We start from the raw sequence: 21,271 nt of genomic DNA on the forward strand, positions 1-21,271 counted from the left end.
CTGGTAAACCAGCCACACAGATGTGGAATATCTTTAGGGCTCATTCATATGGCACTATAAATCAAACATGTAGCATGTCCATTCCAATCTCCTGATTGTTAGCCCCAGACAGCCCCGGTTCCAGTGTCAGAAATGAGCTGCTGGGAGACTGGGTTGCAAGTAGCTCTCTCTTCTGGGAACTTGGCAAACCCCACACCAAGCAGCCTTCTCTGCCTTACCCTGCAGCACTCTCAGGAAAGCACTTGAAAATGCTGAGTCATGGGGAGTCCTGGGGATCCCTGTTTTCTGGCTGGTTGATTGTCATGCCCCACAGGGCAGCTGCACATGCAGTTTTCAAAGGTCCTAGCAGGAGAGCCTGTGGGTTTGCAACTACCAGGGAAGAGGCAGGGAAGGGGGCGGGAGTGCCCTAATCTCCCTGCTGGCAGAGCCCAATTAGAACCCTGATTCCAACAACCACATGCCTCCTGTCATAGACATGTGGCATGGCAGGAGTTACAATTGTTGGGATTGGGGATCAGATCCCATCATGCCATTAAGTAAATGTGTGCCAGCATCTTACTATTTTTTAGTTCTGAAATAGCTTTCCAGTTTCACTTTTTTCTCCAGGGCCAGGAGAGCTAGGTGCCTTCCCCACATACCTGTGCCCAGCTCAATTTACAAACTGTGAAGCAGTAGGATTTGCAAAGGAACAGGATCTCTACTGCTCTGCAGTGCAGGACCTGGACACCAGTTCAGTACTGCACTTGAGACCCACTAAAGTTACTAAGATTTAGACATCTGGGATGACCATGTGTTTATCATAGAAGTTCCCAGTTGCATTGCTGTTCCCCCATAGAGAAGCTCCCCTTCTCCAGCCACAGGGATGATATTTCCCTGTGTCCTGCTTGCAGGAGTATGAGAGGTCCTCAAAGATGGAGCAGTTTGTGAGCCGCTTCCTGCTGCGGGAGACCATGAACCAGCTACAGTCCTTACAAACCTCGCTGGAGTGTGCTTCGGACACTATTGAAGAGCAGGCTGGGAGAGAGAGGTAACGCTGCTATAGCTGGGGCAAAGGGACCTGCTGGCTAAGGAAGCAGCCACCTGAGGGATCAAAAACTGTATGTGACCATGCTGGTAGGCTTTCCCAACTACAACTCCCTCCATAAGCTTCCTCCAGAAGGACATATCTCTGTCACATGTGCTTGGGGTACAGCCTCTCTAACTGTATGGTCAGGGGGTGGCTAGCTTTCCCTGTGCAATGCATTTGGGACCCATTTGTTTCCAGTTTGTTCCCAACATAGCCTTGGCTCTTGGTCTCACAGAAGCGTGCAGCTACAGCACTGCAACCTGGTGATAGGCCATTCACACAGAAGCTCTGCAGAACTATTTGTGTAGGGAGTGCTAGAGAAAGTCCCATTCCTGCATGGTGCTGCCCATTCTGCTTCTCCTGGGCTTCACATCCAGCTTTGTGACTTGTTTTGACACATCAGTTACTAGCAAATAGTCCTGTTCCTAGAGGGCAAAGGAAATGATGAAAAGCAACTACTATAGGCTGGAAGCATTTGGAGATTCACTTGACACCATCATGTGCTAATCTCTGAGCTAGATCCCTTGTCAGTTAATGCACTTACTGGGGCACACTCTGCCCCAAACAGACTATTGATAAAGATCCCAGGAGCTGCTCCCACTGTCTGTTTCAGCCCATTAGGTGCTTTACTTGCTTAAACAAGCATAGAGTAAGACAGAGCCTGAGCACACATCCCATTGGGAGTGCTCAGCACCAATTCCAATCAGCTCAGTCACTCATGGGTAACTGAGGTGGGCCAGATAAGCCATTTTCTTGTTTGTTACTGAATATTGATGCACAAATTAATGCATTCCCAGAAGCAGGTGAGACTTTCTCAATATTTTGGAGAACTTTGAGCAACACAACAGTATTTGGGACTCAAGCTCTTTCTCTGTGGCCAGAAAGCGCTGATTTTATAGATGCCTTTTGGTCTTTTCTAGATTTTCAACCTGCCTTTTGGTCTCTCAATTTCAGTAACATGTGGGGATTTCCTCAGCTCTGTGCCTGGTCTCTGCAGCCCTGCTTGCTTAGAAGTGACAGAGAATGCACAGAATGGCATTAACTAATGGACCAGATTGAGTTAGAACAGGGGTGGGCAATTATTTCGAGTGGAGCGCCACTTACCGAGTTTTGGCAAGCTGCCGAGGGCCATGCCCCAACCTCTGGTCACCATCTTGGTACCAGAACTTGAATTCTCTAACCCCTGACCTTTGCCACCAAAAGTCCCTCCCCTTGCCCCTAGAATAATTCCTTTCAGCAATGGTTTTTGCCATCTTGGAACCAAAAAAATACCAAATAATATTCTGAAAATCAAACATCTACAACATACATTAATTTGATTTCAAATAATATTTTTGTCCTGATTTACATGCGTTTGTGTAGTGTCCATAGAGGTGATTGCACAATAGCTTAAAGTGAAGTCTTACTCTTGTATATTTGGGGGGTGGGGAGGCATGGGTATAGGTTTGTAGAGGGCTGTTAGTGTGTGGGTATGTGGGGAAGGGTATGGGGGGGTGAGTGTGGGATGAGGGAGCATGTGTGTATGTGTGGATATGTGGGGTGTGGGTAGCTATGGGGTTTGTGGGAGACTGTGTGTGGGGAAGGGTGGCTGGGGCGTGTGAGGGGGTATGGGTGTGGGGGTCTGCGTGTATGGCAGGGTGAGGGGGGTGTGGGTGCATGTATATACTGGGGTGTGTGTGTGAGACTCACCCTATGAACACACACACACACACACGCACACACACAGTCTCTCCTTCCCTCACTGCACACACACAGACACCTGCTGTGCCACCCTCACTACACACATGTGCACACAAACACAGTCTCTCCCTCCCTCATTGCTCTTTCTGTCTCTCTCTCCCCTTCCTTCATTGCAGGAACACACACACACCTCCCACTCCTGGCCCCGAGGTACCTGTATGGGCCCCTTCCCACAGTCCAGTGATGCAGTCAGAAGCCACGTGGTGCTGCCGCAGCCAGCTGTGCAAGGAAGCAGTGAAAGCTGTGGCAGGCAGAGACTTCCAGTTGGGGGAGGGAGAGGGTGGCAGGGGGCTGGGGCTGGGGCTGGGGCAGGGCCAGGCTGGCCTTGCTGGTGAGTCTTGCTGGCTTTGTGAGTCCTTGCCTGGGTCCGACTGCCCCCGGCTCCTGTCTTCTTTGACAGGCAGCCAGGAGCAGATAAATATACATTTTCTAAATTTTTTAGGGGCCCCATGGGCCAGGTAGAATGGCCTGGCAGGCTGGATCCAGCCCATGACCTGTATTTTGTCCACCCCTCAGTTAGAATCACAGACTCATAGAAAACATGGCTGGAGGGGACCATGAGAAATCACTTAGTCCCTCCCAAGGCAGGACTAACAATCTCTAACCCATTCTGGCAGATATTTGTCTAACCTACTCTTAAAACCTCTAGTGCTGGAGATTCCACAGTTCCTCAGATGATCTATTCCAAGGCTTACCCAGCCTTACACTTAGGAAGTTTTTCCTAATGTCTAAATTAAATCTCCCCTGCTGCTATTTAAACCCAATACTTCTTGTCTTATATACAGTGGATGTGGAAAACAGTTTATAAATTTCCTCTTTGCTGTAACCTTTTATGTATTTGGCATACATTTACATACATTTGCATACCGTTGCATACAGTTGCATTTATTTACATATTGACATTTATCATTCCTCACCTCACTTGTCTCTCCTCCAAGGTTCTTTCTTTTTCTCTTCCTTTTTAGGAAAGATTTGAAGAAATCTGAAACCTCAGTTGGCTTGAGATCCACAAGAAGATGTAGGCGCAGAACTCACAAGAATGTCTGCCTGTCTCCAAAAGATCCCTATTCTGGGATGCTGACTACAGGTACCAGCAAGGGCAGACAGCTGAAGAAAAAGCATTTTTGTTTCCATGAACTAGATTTTCTGCTCTTAAAGGAAAGCAGCCTGATTGCAATAAGACATGGCAGTAAATGACGACAGAAAAGAGGTCTTGCGGTGCTTTTCCGACAGGGTGGGATTTCTTGTGTCATAGTCTTGCAAAATATTGTTTGTCTTTTCTGTAATTTTGCTTAGCTTGATGGATGGGGAAACATCCAAAATTAATTTAAGGAGAGGAAAAGAAATAAATAAAACCAGGTTCTTATTTCAAGTGATATCCTACCGCCGTAAGAAGTCAGTTGGACAGACACTTAGGGGACCATTCCACCATCATTTAATTGGAGTTGCTATGGTGAAGAATCAGAGTTTGGGTCTGGTTTGACTGAATATCCAATTGATCAGTAGTTTATTCATATAGTTCCTAGCCCTGCCCCTCATATCAACACCACTTCACAGTGTCTTTGCTTTCCCTGACAGTGCTCCCTATCCAGCAATCCCTGAAGGTATTTCAGCTCAGCACTTACCCTTTGAAAACTTGTCTGAACACCAGCCTGTATTTTGAACCCTGTGAGTTCCCTTACCTGAGCGGACCTAGTTCCATCACAGGCAGAAACATGCTGAGGTACACATGGAGCCTGGTCCTGCTGCTGTCAGGGAGGGTCTGGGCGTTCACTTCAGCGGGAGCAGGAGCAGGCTTATCATATTGACAAAAAACACCACAAGAAATCCACAGGTTTCTGGCTCCACCTCCGCTGAAATCCAGACATTGCAGACATTTGCAGCCACAATGAAAAATGTACTCTTGACAGAGAAGGAATAAAGCATTGCTTGCCTTCTATAGCCAATAAATGCCAAATAAATCTGTCCTGTGAGCATTAAAGGAGAGCAATAAATCTTACTCCTTCATGCAGTTATTGAGCCTACTGCCTTAGAGCCTAAATGCTGTAAAATGCTTAGACAGATGGCATAGGTGCAAAAGAAGCTGTGCCACTGCTATATGAACAGTCATGATGGCATCTCTCTGTTGCCTCCTAGGTGTTTGTGTAGAAGCTGACAGCCAATGGATGGCTCAGATTAACAGGCTACAGCAGCTCATCAACAAATTGGAATGCAAGGTGAGTTGGCAGAGGGGAAGCTTGTTCTGTATATGCTAGAACACCTCAGCCCTGCCCCACAGCCCTTCCCGCCAAGTAATTTAGGCCTCATTGGTAGCATGCTTCTTATCTTAGTCCCAGGTGTCTCCCTAGGCACAGTGCTGTTGATAAATTTCTGTCCTATGCTGCTGTACTCCCTGCTGTCCCAGTTCCGGGCCTCCTCTCAACAAATCTACTTCAGTCCTGTCTCGAGAACCTGTCGTATTTCAAGTCTGTGATCTCCATGCAAGCCTTCATTCTTACCCACCGTGTCCTCTCCGTTTCCCTTTGTGGGCCTTCCCTCACACAGCTCACCTGATGTGTCCCAGTTCTTGTTGTAGCCCTTCTTCCACTAGTCTGAAACCTCTCCTGAACAAACTGATGTTCTGTCATGGTGCAAGTTGGTTTGGTGGAGACAATACTGGAGAGCCCACACTTGCTTGCCCTTGTGATCAGACTCTCCCATTAGTAATGATATTACTTTTGTATAAAATGCAGAGCCCAAGACTGGAGCCTCTAAAGGAAGAAGTTGCTTGCAAAGGGAGAGATGCTGTAAGTTCCTTTCTTGTGCATTTATTGGGGATATCACCTGGCTTTGCCCTGTAGCTGGATTCATTGTCCCATGGTCTCACAGTACTGATTGGCAGGGATGGAACCGGAACAGAGGGCAAACTAGGGCATATGGGCAGACCATTAAATGAGGAGAACATGGCTCCATCTAACTGGATGTTTCTTGAAGGGAACAACATTGGGCATTTGAGTCCTGCATTGTAGCAGTCTTCAGGTCCACTTCTTCAGGAGCAAGGCAGAGTAGACCCTGATGGACAGGTGCCTGAGGTGGGAAGTCCACCAGGCCGAGGTGCATAGCAGCTACACCTTCTCTTGAGCCAGGATAAGGGCACATGTGATGCATGGAGCCTACCAAGTAGGCCATGCTGACCAGGAAGAGGATGAGGCCCAGTGGCTACAGGGAGTATGAATTCAGCATGTGCCTCAGCAGCTCTTGTGAACAAGGCTTCTGGTGGCTCCCAGGTATGAAGGGAAGCCTCCTACACTGGTCAAAAGCTGTGGGAGGGTTAAGTAACAATGCTACCTACCCTCTGTCAAGGGAAAATCTCCCCTGAGGAACAGGCTGTGTAAATCACACCAACATGAGTGAATACAGCCTGCTGGGTCCATCTCAGGTGTCACAGTGTTGGCCGCAGTTCTGTTGTTTAGTTTAGAGAGGAGACAGAATCCCGTGGACATTGGGACTAATTGACTGCACCAAGTGCTGTAATGAGTCAGGAGAAGGAAAGAGACTGCTGCCTTTATATTACCAGAATGCAGCTCCTTCAGCAATGGGATTAATGTGAATATCTATTAAGACAGGGGCTGTCAACCGGGGGTACGCACATCCCTAGGGATACTTGAGAAGGCCCACGAGGGTATGTGCAGGCAGATGTTGATGGAGTGCCACCAAACATCATTCCGTGCTGCTGTGCAGGTGCCACCTGCCCAGCTAGATGCAGGGGGCGGGGGAAACTCGCACACGGTGGCTTCCACTGCCCCATGTTTAGTCGTGCACTCCCCCACCCCACACTCCACGTCTGGCCACCGGGGGTGCACTGCTCTGCGCCTGGCCACTAGGGGTACATCAATCAAAAAAGGTTGAAAACCCCTGTATTAAGATAGTCTAGGCTGGTCAGAGGCCTAACCCCAAACCGTATGCTCTCTCCCAGCAGCACATCCTGGTGTCTCAGAGACAAATCTCAGTGACAAAGAATGGCTTAGATGAATTCCACCAGGCACTCAAATCATACACAGAGTTCACAGCTGGACAGAGCAGCTGCTTACAGTAAGTCTCCTGAGCAGCAGTGCTGCCTGGTTTACATTTTACATGGGTGAAATAGGTATCTGTAATATTACTGATAGCAGCACTTTGCACCCCCATCTGAAATATGCAAAATTTCGTTTTTTGTGCCATAGAATGTAACTGCTCTAAGTAATAACAATATTTATAGAGCAAGTCATATGTCCAGGATACCCTTCACACATCAATGAATTCATCTTCACAATACTCTTGAGAAGGAGGTAAATTCTATGATATTACTTACATACTTAACATAGGGACAATAATAATTACAACAACAGTAATAATAAAGAGCTTATGTTGCAATCCCATGGACTGGCACTGATGTTTATAAATTGGCAATCTTTTGTCTTGAGCTTGGGAGGTATATTTAGAGGTCAAGATGTTGTTGCAATATGGAAGATATCTCTAAAATAACAGGCTTTTTGAGACTGTGGACACTGGCAGCAATGCCTGTTCATCATCATCATCAACACTATCTGTTTTTAAATGCTAGAGTGTTTTAATTAGAACACAGAGCAGACTCAATTAATCTAATTTCATTCTAATTAAAACATGAATGAGTACATGTATAAGTAACCCATGTGCCTTGACTTCCAGTCCCTTCCTGATAAACGATTATCTTTGTCCTTGAAAAAAGAAGCTAGATAAATTCTTCTTTTTGTACAGAGGGGAAGCAGGAGCCCAAAATACTTTCACAATTGCCTCTTATCAGCCCCCATTATAGATTAATAGCTATATTTTTCAGGTTTGTGGGTGTCTGAAGATTTCTGGTTTTGAAATGACCCTGATGACCCCGAGTGGTTTAAGCACACATTGATCACTGAAAATAATAGGAACCAGGGCGTTTTTACACATATTTTTACACGTGCTGCAGCAACACTTGCAGTTGTATAAGTGGTGAAATGCACTTCAGCACTGAGAAAATGGTGGTGGCGTGCTTTTGAACTAAAACATGTTGGAGGTGTACTCCGAAGTGGCAGATCTCCAGCACATCAAAGGATGAAAAAATATGTGTATAAATGCTCTTAGGACAGTTGCTGTTTCATTTATTAGTTGCCTGTGTGGACTAAGTGGAACAGAATCCAGTCCTTAGAGTCAAAAGGAATGTCTGTTAAAGAAAGCAGTAAGATGGAGCAAGGTGCAGGTGATAGTGAATTCACTGATCATATAATGGAAGATGAACTATCAGTATGACAGGCAGCATGGCCTCGTGGGTACAGCCGGGACCTGAGAATCAGGGTATCTGAATTTGATTCTTCACTCTCTGGCTGCATCTACATGAGATGCTGACTGCACAGTTGTTACTACACCGTCATTTAGTACTTGTATAAACAAGTACCAAACGACAGTATAGTAAACAGAGTTATTGTGCAGTAGTATCCCTGAACAGTTTTTTCATGACACTAACTGCACAGTAACCCAAGATTACTGTGCAGCAGTGTTGTGTCATACTTTGTGCCACATGACAGTAGTTCACAGTAGTCACAGGCTACTGCAGTCAGCATCTTGTGTAGATGCAGCCACTGTGTCACCTAAGACTAGTGATTGACACTGCAGCATCTCAGCCTACTTCTGTATGAAATGGAAGTAAGAGTAGTCATCTCCAAGGGTTCTGTTCCCTGCAGGATCAATGGGAGGCACAACAGGTGACATGCTTTTTGCCTAATGAAGCAGATCAGCCAGTCTGCTTCCAATGACATCTATTTTTAGCCTGCAACAGGCACCCACGTGTCCTGTGACAAGTCACAGAAGCTTCGTTTGATATGCAAAAAGCAGCAGTTTTTTTGCCTGAACTTGGAAACTAATTTCCATCAACCATTTTGAAGCTCTTTTGAGGGTCAATAAGGAGAAATCCAAAGTCCTGCACTTAGGACAGAACAATCCTTTGCTCCAGGACTGGCTGGGGACCAACTGCAGCAGCTCTGCAAAAAAGGACCTGGGGGTTTCAATGGACAATAAGCTCCATGTGATCCAACAGTGTGCCCTTGTTGCCAAGAAGGCTAACAGCATACTGGGGTGCATTAGTAAGAGTGTTTCCAGCAGATGGTGGAAAGTGATTATTCCCCTGTATTGGGCACTGGTGAGGCCACATTTTATTCATAGATTCATAGATTCATAGAAGTTAGGGTCGGAAGGGACCTCAATAGATCATCGAGTCCGACCCCCTGCATAGGCAGGAAAGAGTGCTGGGTCTAGATGACCCCAGCTAGATGCATATCCAACCTCCTCTTGAAGACCCCCAGGGTAGGGGAGAGCACCACCTCCCTTGGGAGCCCGTTCCAGACCTTGGCTACTCTAACTGTGAAGAAGTTCTTCCTAATGTCCAGTCTAAATCTGCTCTCTGCTAGCTTATGGCCATTACTTCTTGTAACCCCCAGGGGCGCCTTGGTGAGTAAAGCCTCACCAATTCCCTTCTGTGCCCCCATGATGAACTTATAGGCAGCCATAAGGTCGCCTCTCAACCTTCTCTTGCAGAGGCTGAAGAGGTCGGGTGCCCTAGTCTCTACTCATAGGACTTGGCCTGCAAGCTCTTAACCATACGAGTTGCCCTTCTCTGGACCCTCTCCAGGTTATCCACATCCCTCTTGAACTGTGGCATCCAAAATTGCATGCAGTATTCCAACTGCGGTCTGACCAGTGCCCAACAGAGGGGAAGTATCACCTCCTTGGATCTGTTCGTCATGCATCTGCTGATGCACGATAAAACGCCATTAGCTTTCCTGATGACTTCGTCACACTGACGACTCACGTTCATCCTGGAGTCCACTAGGACTCCAAGAACCCTTTCTGCTTTGTGCCACCAAGCAGGTCATTTCCTAGGCAGTAGGTGTGCTGGACATTTTTCCTCCCTAGGTGCAGCACTTTGCATTTCTCCTTGTTGAATTGCATTCTGTTGTTTTCTGCCCATATGTCCAACCTGTCCAGGTCTGCTTGTAGTTGTTCCCTGCCCTCCAGTGTATCCACTTCTCCCCACAGTTTTGTGTCATCCGCAAACTTGGACAGAGTACACTTCACTCCCTCGTCCAAGTCGCTGATGAAGTCATTGAAGAGTATCGGTCCAAGGACCGAGCCCTGCGGGACCCCACTGCCCACACCCTTCCAGGTCGATACCGACCCATCCACTACGACTCTCTGGGTACGACCCTCTAGCCAATTCGCCACCCACCGGACCGTGCAGCCATCCAAGCCACAGCCTCTTAACTTGTTCACCAGTATGGGGTGGGATACCATATTGAAGGCCTTCCTGAAGTCTAAGTAAATGACGTCAACCTCTACTCCCACATCCAGGTGTTTTGTAACCTGGTCATAAAAAGAGACTAGATTAGTCAGGCATGATCTTCCTGCTACAAACCCGTGCTGGTTTCCCCTCAGCATAATTTTTCCTGCCAGGCTCTCGCAAATGTGAGCCTTGATAATTTTTTCAAAGACTTTGCCAAGGATGGAGGTGAGACTGGAGTACTGCATCCAATTTTGGGCTCACCAGTACAGAAAGGATATAGACAAATTAGAATCCAGTGAAACGCAAAAAAAAAAAATGGTTAGAGGGCTGGGGCACATGACTTATGAGGAGAGTCTGAGTGAAATGGGCTTATATAGTCTAGAGAACAGGAGACTGAGAGGGGATTTAATAGCAGCCTTCAACTACCTGAAGGGGGGTTCAAAAGTGGATGGAGTTAAACTGGTGGCAGAACAAAACAATGAGCACTAGTCTCCAGTTGCAGCAAGGGAAGTTTAGGTTAGATATTAGGAAAAACATTCTCACAAGGAGGATAATAAAGCCCTGGAACAGGTTACCCAGGGAGGCTGTGGAATCTCCATCCTTGGAGGTTTTTAAGACCCAGCTAAACAAAGCCTTAGCTGGGATGATATAGTTGGAAGTAGTCCTGCTTGAAGCAAGGGTTTGGATTAGATGACCTCTTGAGGTCCCTTCCAACCTTAATTTTCTATGATTCTATGATTCTCAGTTTGGTTCAACTTTAAGGCATCATTTGGGCTTTTCTGTTTCAACCAGATAAAATAGCATTTTGAGTGGGGAAAATGTTATTCTTTTCACTGGAGTTGACCATTCAAGCCATGATTTTCTGAGAGAAAAATTTCCACATGACAAATGCTGTGCAGAGTGGCATGGCAAGTGTCGGAAAGGGCTTTCTGAGGTCCCAGAATATCCGTAACCCTACGACCACAGCATCTGTAATACACTGCAGTGCAGCCTTGAATTTAATTGAACTGACTGTTCTGGACAACACTGTTTGTTTTGTTCCTTTTATTGCAGTAATTGTTTCCTTTGTTTTGTGCTGTTCTCATAGATTCAAGGACTGGGTCTCCTGTCCTCTGTAACTGAAATAAATTATATTACAATCAAGTGGGAATTTTTCCTTCAGGCATTTCACACCCAGTGTCAACTTTTGCTCTCAGTTTCTCTTTGATTTACCTCCTCCATCTCTCCTATATTGGAATAGTATCAAGCATGCACTTGTTCTTTACTGCAGAAGTTCAGGGGATCTGGAGGACTGAACATGGGGTCCTGGGCCTCAGCTCTGATCCTGACTTTGCTGCTTATATTTTATATGACTTTGAAGAAATGAGTTTACCTTTCTACCTCAGTTTCTCAATGCGACCAAAAGTCTCTCCCCAGTGAGGATGAGCTAATTCATGTGTGCTCTCCTTTGAACATTTGAAGTGCTATGCACCTGCTAGATAAGTATTATAAATGCTTAATAAAAGCTCTAAGAGATCCTTGGGCTTTGTGCTGGTTCTCTGCATAGGAGTGAGTATAAGCCTAGTACAGGCAGTCCTCGACTTATGGCATTTCGATTTACGGCGATTCGCACTTACGGTGGTCCACCATTTACACCCCTGTCATTACATATGGCGCCGGATCCTCGTACTTATGGCAGGCAACAAGCTGAGCACGGAGCGCAGTGGAGGCACCAAGGCTGGCGCAGGACACTTACCGGAGGTAAGCTCAGGCAGCAGCTCCTCCCCAAGGCCATGTGCTCCCGGCAGCAAGACAGGGACGGGGGCTGGGGCTGGGACTAGGGCCTGGCACCGGGAAACTGCTTTGCTTCCCAGCCCCAACACCATGTGCCTTCTCGCTCCCAGAGGCATAGCGAGGTGGGGATGGGGGCTGGGGGCTGGTGCAGGCTCCATCGGCTCCAGGGAACTGCTCTGCGGGCTCCACCGGCTCTGGGGAACTGCTCCGCGCTCCTGCATCACCTCGAGGAGTGAGGAGGTACATGGCATCAGGGCTGGGGAGCAGAGCAGTTCCCTGGAGCTGACGGAGCCCACGAAGCAGTTCCCTGGAGCCCGCACCAGCCACCAGCCCCATCCCTCATCCCTGCCCCTGCCTTTGCCTTGCCTTGCCTTGCCTTGCCTCGCCTCACCTCAGGGAGGAGCCACTGCCTGCCCTACCTGAGGACTGAGGAGCTGACCTTCAGTAAGTGTCCCACACCGGCCCCAGTGCCTTCCTTCCAGTTCTGTCAATCGATTGTTTCCGGCCCATAACATTCTGATTAAATGTTATGTGATTAGTTACTGCATTGCACTTTAGAAAGCTTTATACGGTACAGTGTATATTATTTATCAGTGTATATCATTTTTAGTTGATTAAATAGTTGATTTAAATATGGTGTTTATGGTCATTTCTAGAAAAAGCTGGGCATCAGGCCCTTGGTCAGGAACATAACCCCTTATTATAACATTGTTTCTATGGGAAAATCAGATTCGACTTACATCGTTTCAACTTACAGTGCCTTTTCCAGGAACATAACCCGCCATAAGTGCAAGGACTGGCTGTACTTGTAAAACACATTATGTACCTTGGATAGAAATAGGTATAAAAGAACAAAGTATTTGTGATCAAGACATCTTGATCGTGCTGCACTTTCCAGGCAGGTCACATTTCATGGGCTACTTGGAAAGTTGCTTATATATTTAAATACAATTGCTGCTCTGTAAAATCCTTGCCAAGGAGCAGATTTTTTCCAAATAAGGCTAAGAATGTATCCGTGAGTTAGTGTGGATCAATTGCAAAGGCCCAGGGGCTCTTCAATGCATTTCTGTTTATCCCAAAACTAGCCATACTGAAAGCGCTTTCCTTATTGTCCCTGCAGCATGTCCACCCACAAGCTGACAAGTGAGGCCTCCTTCATCTTCTATGAATTCTGGCAAGATGTGACTTCATGGAGAAGGTGTGAGGTGTAGTGCAGTCCTTGTGTTTGTATGCCAGGTGATAAAAGCTAAATCCAGGACAGCCCAGAAACCACTGAGCCAGGACTTCCATTTGGATGTTCGGTCATGGAGCCCTTTTCAGCCTTTCTCTTTCTGTGCCTAACCTGATCCAACCTGTACCACATCATGGCTGAGCTGTAGCAGGAGTCAATGAGGGTATTGTGTGTTCAAGAGAAAAGGCCTTCTAGTCCCTGGAGTCCAAAGCCCACCACGCTGCCCTACCTTATGAGCATGTACAAAGAGGTGGGCAGAAGAATCTGCATACACACAGGCTCAAAAGAACAGGCACAACCACAAGTTCCAACCCCCCTGTATGTACAGTGATGCTGATGCATCACACTGATGTCAGTGTTGTCTTAACTCTCTTCTTGCTTTGCAGCCACCTGCAGTCCAAATACAGCAAGACTTTCCAGCGGGCCATCACTGACTTGCTGGAGTCTCCAGAGCTCATGACTACCATGCTCTTCCCAGGTAGGCTATTCTTTAGCACAGGCCAATTTAGATGAAGTACAGAAAGGAGTTACTCACTCTGGACATCATCCTACAGCCTTTAGCCAAGAGTAGTGCCCATTAATGTCATTCCATACCATACGCAGAGGGGTACAAGTAGTGGGGTTTTTGGTTTGGTGTCCACTTGGAAAGAACAGCAACAAAAAATTGTTCCAGTTGTTGCAGCTGTTCTACATAAAATGAAATGATATTGTTTGACTCCCCCCTCTCCCCCCCACTAGGCAAAAAGGTACAGTTTAATTTGTGGGTCATATAATCTTTTGGGGCCTTTAAAAAAAAAAGAAAGAGGAATATATACATTTCAAAATGGAAAGTCATAATATTGTGCTTTCACTTTTCCAAAATAGATTTTCAGCTAAAACTATTTGCCAAATTTGTCCTAAATCCATGACTAGTTTCAGTGGCTCTCAAACTCTGTTTTTCAGCAAACTTACTATTCACAAATAAAAATTCATCCATTTTTAACTGGACACCAAGGACACATCCCCATGAGTGGGAATGTGCAGCTTGTGGCACCTCAAATCCTTTTAAGGCACTGCAAAATGCACATGGCACAAGTTAATCTTTTCACTGCACTGCATATTTACAACACAGGGCCAAAATTAGATACCAGGAAATCCAAGTATCTAAAAAAAATGTGCCAAAAAAAAGCAGCACAGCACACATGGCAACAGCATTCACCATGCAAAACTGGAGCCTAGCTGGCCAAAGCCACACTCCAGCTGCCTGCCAGACTGCATGCATCTGGATTGCTGCTGCTGCAGCCGTGGGGGGCCCCCAGGACCACAGGTAAGGCCTCTAGAACCTCAGCCTCCCCTACCCCACCCAAGGCAATTTGACATGCGCCACAGTGCACGTGCAGGGGTGTGCCCAAGGACAAGTAGCAGCAGCACAAGTATGTGCCACTGTTGTTTGTCTCCAGGGCAACACACATCCGTGCTTATGGGGATGCACCCCACGAGTCTATAGTAGGAGTCTGTTCGCCCACCAGTGAAATGCAGTCAGCTCCAGGATGGAATGCAGCAGCTGTTTAACAAGGCACAGCCACACAAGAGCTTAAACCAGGAAGTGAGGAAGAAAACTTAGCTAGAGAGAGAACTGAGTGGCACAGAGTGAAGCTATTTGCATTAGGGTAGGACACATAGGTGGAGGGAGAAAAGTAAGTCTGTGGGGGAAGGGGCAGGGGGTGGGATGCAGACTGAGGCCTTAGCAGTGAGGGAGGTAGAGAGGCACAGGCAGGAGCAGGGGCTAGAGTGAATGGAACCCTAGCCGGACCAGGTGGTGGAACAAGCGAAGGCCCGGGGAGCACATGCCCCCCTCCTCCCATGATCTGTGCGCGGGGTGGAGGCAGCTGCTGCTGCATGTTGCATTTTAAGCCCTGATGTCCAGAGGGCTGCGTGACACCACATGCGTCCCGCCACCAGGCAAGCAGGGGGTATGGCACAGCCCAGCAGCAGCAGGCACATGGCATCAGCCACTCCTGGGGCAGCTGCAGCAGGGAGCAAAGTGCAGTGCACAGCAGCAGCCACCTCCATCCTGCACACAGATTGGGGGAGCACATGCACCTTGGACCTCCACTTGCCCCACCACCTGGCCTGGCCAGGGTCCCACTCACCCCAGTCCCTGTTCCTGCCTGTGCCCCACTCTCTTTTTCCCCACTGGGGCCTTGATCTGCCCCCTCCATGGCGGTGAGGGAGGGACTGGGGCTGGGCGTGGGGCAGGAGCAGGCCCTGCACAACCAGGGTGGGGCACGGGATGGAGCCACAAGCGGCTTGTCCAGAGGGGAGGGGGTGGCGGTTCCTGTTGCTGCATGTACCCCAAGAGGGCATGGGGGGAGTGTGCCCCGGATCTGTGCATGGGGTGAGGGCAGGCTGCGTCTGGGGGCTGGGGCCAGGGTGGTGCCGGGCTCTTCCTGGTGGGGATTGGGGTGGGCTGTGCTTGTGGAAAGTGGCAGCAGCACTGGGAGGGAGGCTTGCAGGGGGCTACAGTGAATTTTGGGGTGGCTGAGGCCCCCCCGTAACTTCCCCTCCAAGCACTGCCACCACCTACCCCAAGCGTAGCCCAGCCCCGCACCGGGAAGAGCCCGGTGCCTCTCCAGCCCCAGCCCACACTGGCAGCCTGCCCTTGCCCCATGTGCAGATCCAGGGTCACATGCCCCCAACTGCCCACCCAGGGTGCGTGCAGCGGTGGGAGCTGCTCCCTCCACCCCCCCATGAACCACTTGTGGCTCCATCCTGTGCTCCACCTCAGCTGTGCAGCACCTACCCCTGCCCCACCCCCAGCTCTACTCCCTGTCTCACCAGTGCATGTGCACCCCTGCTGCAGCCACCAGCCCTGCTGCACCCGTCCTGCAGCTAGCCCTGCCCCACCCCTGCTGCAGCTGCCCGGAGCCTGCATTTGCAGGGGTTAAGCCTCAATAGCCCCAGCCTTCTGCTGCCTATGGTAGGACACTGCAATAAGGAGCCCAGCCCTTGCAAAATTTATTCTGGAAGCTGTAGCAAGGCAGGCAAGAGAAACAGACAGACAAACACAGTCGATGAATTAGTTACAGTTTGTAAAAAGCTTTGAATGGATAAAGGGTAACATCAAGGATGAGAATGATTTATTAATTGCTATTATTATTAAAAGAGGAGGCACATGCAGTATGGGCTGCACTGCTATTTGCCTTCATTTCATAGGCATGGTGTTGCTCAACCACACACCTCTTAGAAGGATCTGATTCAGACTGCACTTGCCAGTGCTGCTGCCACTGGCCCCTCCTTGCTCCTGCTCACAGAGGGTCTCTGTTTGCCCAGGTGACCAGTAGGGAAGGTACAAAGGGCACTTGTACAGGTGACAGTTGTCACTATGTACACATGACAAAAATGTCCTTTGTGGCTTAATAGCTTCCTATTTTACACATGCACAAGGTTTGGGAGTTTCAAATGAGTTTCCAACATTGCAAATTAAACTACATCCCCATGGAGTTTAGTTTGCAACACTTCTACTTGTAAGGCAGAAGTGGTGAGGGGCCCGATCCTTTTTTTTTCCCTTCATGGAGCCTGCCCGCCTCTTCCAAGGCTGTGCGGTGAGCTGCCAGGAGGCCAAGCAGCCCCTGAGCTGCAGAGGACCCTGGTCTTTCCCTCCATAATGGTGGTGCCCCCCGGGGCCACCTAGGCAGGTTGCTAGGGGGCCGGGTGCTGCCCCAGCTCAGAGGCAGTGCCCAGATGGATCCACCTCTTTCCCAAGCCTGCTGGGGCTTCCAGCACTCTGTGCACTGTCCCTGCCACCTTCCTGCTGCCTGGGACTGCCCAGAAACAGGCTGCCTTACCCCTGAGGCAGTGCAGGAAGGTGACAGGAGGGCAGTTGGGTGTGCTGGCAGCCAGAGAAGATGGCTGGGATGTTTGTCTGTCTATTTCATGGGGTGCTGGATGCCCAGGCAGGCCTGGGGAATCTCAGGCTTGGTGGGCTTCCAGTGCCCCAAACACTGTCCTCACTGCCTTCTCTAGCCACCAGCACACCCAGCCACCCTCCTGCCACCTCCCTGCATGGCCCCAGAGGCAAGCCAGCCTGTTTCCAGGCTGTCCCAGGCAGCAGGAAGGCAGCGGGGACAGTGCACAGGGCGTTGCTCCCCAGGCAGGCTCAAGGAAGAGTTGGACCCGACCGGGTGCTGCCTTCGAGCTGGGGCAGTACCCAACCCACTAGCACCCTAACCAGCTGGCCCTCGGGGGTGCTACCACCACTGAAGGAAGGACTGGGGTCCTGCACAGCTCAGGGGCCACTCTGCCCACTGGCAGCTTGCCCCCTGGCCATTGGCAGGCTCCACTGGAAAAAAAAAGGGATCAGGTTCCTCACCATAACAGCGGCAGAAGCCCCTAAATTGAAAAAAAACCCCACCATTTCAATTTAGAGGGCATAGAATAAAACCTGAGGACTAAACCCCTGTCATGTGTGCAAGCGCCCAAAGGGAGCAGTGATTCAGAGCTGTTGTTGAGAGTTAATGGCACACCATGAGGCTATTGTTCTTCTGGGTCACTAATAGAACTGGATGGGGAAGAGACAAACACAGGCAGATATCTCAGTGAGCACAGCCCTGTGCACTCCTGCAGGCACTGTGTGCTGATATAGTTTAAGTTAGGTGTGTGGGAAACTTTGCTGAGCTTGAAGCGGCCCTGCCTGCAAATCCACTTGGCACAGCAGCTAAGGTGAACTAGGTAGGTGACACCAGCTTACTCTGATGGGCCAGATCCTTCAGCACATCCTCAGACCCAGTCCTAGTTGCCCCTATAGCATGAACCCAAGTGCTGCCTCCCTGCTGAGCTCTGGCCCTGGTTGCTGACATAGCTCTCAGGGCGGTAAGGTTCCCATGGCTGAGTAAACTGACAGAACAGCTGGCAGCTCCAGCCTAGGACAGTCGTCCCATCAGTGAGTGCGAGCAATGTAACTCAGCACCTTTCCTCCAGGCTGAACACATGAGGGATTTACTACCACCAGTGCAGGAAGCCCCATCTCTTCCCATTATCCCCCATTTACAGAAGGTGAACTGAGGGCCAGAGAGGGGAAGTCACTCACCCGGAGCCACATGGGAAATCTCAGGCAGACTGACTCCAAGTCCTGCCTTTTCTCTGTGTCATATACCTCATGCTCCCCATTACCCATCTGTCTCATGAACTTTTTCCACTTGCTTCCCCAGCCTCCTGGTGGATCATGAACAATAACTGATCCTCTGCTGATGTCCCTGGAACCGTAGGATAAGGAGTCTTCATCACAGACACCCTGGCTCCCTCTTCCCCAGAATGTCTTTAGTCTCCCCTTTCACCATCTGCTGTACAGTGCTGTATGCTCCACCTGGCTGCAGCCTGATGGTTGGCAGCTCAGTCTGGCATTTCCTGGCTGCTCTGGGCTTTCATTTCTCCATCCTTACAGTGCGATTTTTTCCAGATGATGTCATCGCCAGCAAATCAGCCTTTCCCAGTGTGAAACCCAACCTCCAAATATACAGTCATCGAGGAAGGCAATCCATGGCTACATAATTGCATAAAGTACCAGTGACAAAGATACTTGACATAAAGCTGCCTCTAGAACCAGTGCAGAGTGAAGATTTGCAGGGAGGCAGAATGCCAGTAGGCCTGAATAGGTGGGAGTAGGCATGCTACAGAGATAACAGACTGAACCTGACCTGGTATGGAAAAGAGAAGGCCAAGAGGGAGAGCTATGCATTGTCCTCAAAGAGCCCCTTGGTGGTGAATTCATGGCAAGGCCACAAGGGATGCTGGGTAAAGCCATGCCCAGCTCTTCCTTGCCAGGAAGGCAAGATGGGTCCTTTGAGGATGGAGGTGGAATGTGAAATGGAGTGATTCTTTGCTCTGAAAGAGGCTAGCAGATTGATGGAGTGCTCAAACCACTGGTGATAAGTGTGAGATGGAAACATCCAAATCCCTGTAAATGGCCCCAAACCATGTCTAAATGAGCTTAGCAAAGATGCTGCTTAGCTTTTGCAGTTCCCTACTTACTGATGACAATATATTAGGCAAAGTGAGAAGGAGAACGCAGTGCACCCACATCCAGAAACTGTACTGTTATTAGGCCCCAGCTCAAGTCTGGGTTCATGCCCGGTATGCAAAGGCCAATAAAGATACCAGGGGTGAAAGTATAAAAAAGATTTATTGCTAGCAATAAAAGGTGCAAGCGGAATAATTTCACAAGACAAGCACACACATATTCAATACTGAGCCCCTTATATACAAGAGGTTGAATCTTCATAAGCATCCTTGTTTGCTAATTGGTTATAAAGGAGTGACGCAAGGAGTTCTTTACTGAGCATGTCTCTATACCTGTGTTTTAGCTATGTATCTCATTAACATACATATATGTTTCATTAGCATATATCTTCCCCGCCTAGGGGGTGTGATTTTTAGTATTATAATGAGCTCTTTGTTCCAGTAACTCTGATTCTGTTTTTTGTTTTCAAGCTTCCTCTATCTAAGACTGTCTGCTCCTTATCATTGCAGATGGGCATTCGACACATAACATTCACTTTTGCTTAGGCTTTGCATAGTAGTTTCTAGGTCGAATCTTACACTGTTAGATCACTATAAAGTGAGTACACTAGTCCCATGTACTGCCCTGAATTTGTGAAGCATGAGGTATGTTAGTGTCAGGCCTTCTCAGCCTCTTGTTTTCACCATCTAGCCACTTCGGGTAGTGGGTGAAATGAGCTCTATCATCTTGATATAGGTTCTTCCAGGAGTGTCCACATCTCCCACATTAGTACCAGCCCAGCACTGTTGGCACAGGTTGGCATCCCCATCAGATGTCTCTATGGAGCAGCCAAATAATGAATGAGAGTTGGAGGCTGAGCTCCCACTTCCAGAATGGATACCTCTGGGTTTATGTCAGGCCAGTGCCATACCAAGGGTCTCCGGCAACTGGGGGCCAATGCTTACATTTGCACACCCTCCCCCACATTGCAGAGTTGGGGGGGGGGGTCCCCCAGCGCTTGATCGCAGACCCAGGTAGGTGGGAGGAACCAGAAACTGGAAACACTTAACTGTGTCAGTGCCACCGCTTCCAGTTTCACAGCCAGCTGGTGTGCCACCCCCCTCCCCCTGCACCCAAGGGCCATGGCCCCCTACCACCTTCCCTCCCCCCCCCCCCATTGGTACGCCACTGTGTCAGGCATATTCATGAGGCACTGCCCTGGGCATGGAACTATTGCACGTGGACTCCACAGAGGTGGCTAGTTCCTTAAGCTGGCAGCGATGCCCTGGGGGGTCAGGCCAACTCTCAGGATCGCAATATTGCGCTGTTAGACAGGAGGGTGTGACACAATTGCACATATACAAAACACACACAAATCAATTAGGTGCATACACACACACACTACCAGCTCAGGCACATACACATCCAAACCAGCCTAGGCACATGCATACTTATCACCAATTCAAGCACATACACTATACACCCCAAAAGTTAGACACAGATCACTAATTCGCATATCATGCACACAATGCCATTATACACACACACACACACACACACACATACATACACTCACATACTCACACTAGCAACTTAGATCCACACACGTTTAAAATAACCAGTCTAGGTTCATGCGCACCTATCAGCAGTTTAAGGCTATACACGCTACACACACCACATTTAGACAGAATCAGTTACCAGTTACCAACACCTGCACATCCAATAAACATACGTGGATTATTAATTTATATACCACACACATACACAATGATATCTATATATGCATATATATGTTTATTCACTAATTCACACACATACCACCCACCTACACATACACACAGGTGAGTTCCTAAATTGGGTGTTGTGATGTGTATGTAAGCATGTGCTTGATGTACTTGGGATACCTGGGGAAAGGTTAAAGTAAGAAAGTAGAAGTGTAGGGAGTTAAAGTTACTGGAAATGAAAGTCACTGGGACTGGGATTAGAACCAGTAGACTAGAGGGGCCTGGACTGAAGAACTGAGGCTCAGGGAGGTTAATTGATCTAATTGATTAAAAGACAATGCCCAAAGCCTGCAGAACAGGGAAGCATGCCGGCACAGAGTCTGGGACTGGAGCCAGAGCTATGGGGGAGCTGAAAAGGTGGGTAGGGAGAGGGAAAAATGGGACTAAGGGA

The 21,271-nt window shown here is 48.6% G+C and overlaps 1 protein-coding gene across 1 annotated transcript in view; it reads left to right on the plus strand.

Moving 5' to 3' along the window:
• The window catches only part of NECAB3 (N-terminal EF-hand calcium binding protein 3), a 168,824-nt gene extending 149,263 nt beyond the window's left edge, over positions 1–19,561 (plus strand). The window contains exons 6-13 of the mRNA XM_019482342.2: positions 891–1,027; positions 3,772–3,893; positions 4,943–5,022; positions 5,539–5,592; positions 6,762–6,877; positions 13,009–13,086; positions 13,506–13,597; positions 18,309–19,561. Coding sequence (XP_019337887.1) covers positions 891–1,027; positions 3,772–3,893; positions 4,943–5,022; positions 5,539–5,592; positions 6,762–6,877; positions 13,009–13,086; positions 13,506–13,597; positions 18,309–18,337 — 708 coding nt within the window. The 3' untranslated portion in view covers positions 18,338–19,561. The remainder of the gene's footprint in view (positions 1–890; positions 1,028–3,771; positions 3,894–4,942; positions 5,023–5,538; positions 5,593–6,761; positions 6,878–13,008; positions 13,087–13,505; positions 13,598–18,308) is intronic.
• Positions 19,562–21,271: the final 1,710 nt, after the last annotated feature.

Source organism: Alligator mississippiensis, chromosome 9, assembly GCF_030867095.1.
Source record: "Alligator mississippiensis isolate rAllMis1 chromosome 9, rAllMis1, whole genome shotgun sequence".
Lineage (NCBI taxonomy): Eukaryota > Metazoa > Chordata > Crocodylia > Alligatoridae > Alligator > Alligator mississippiensis.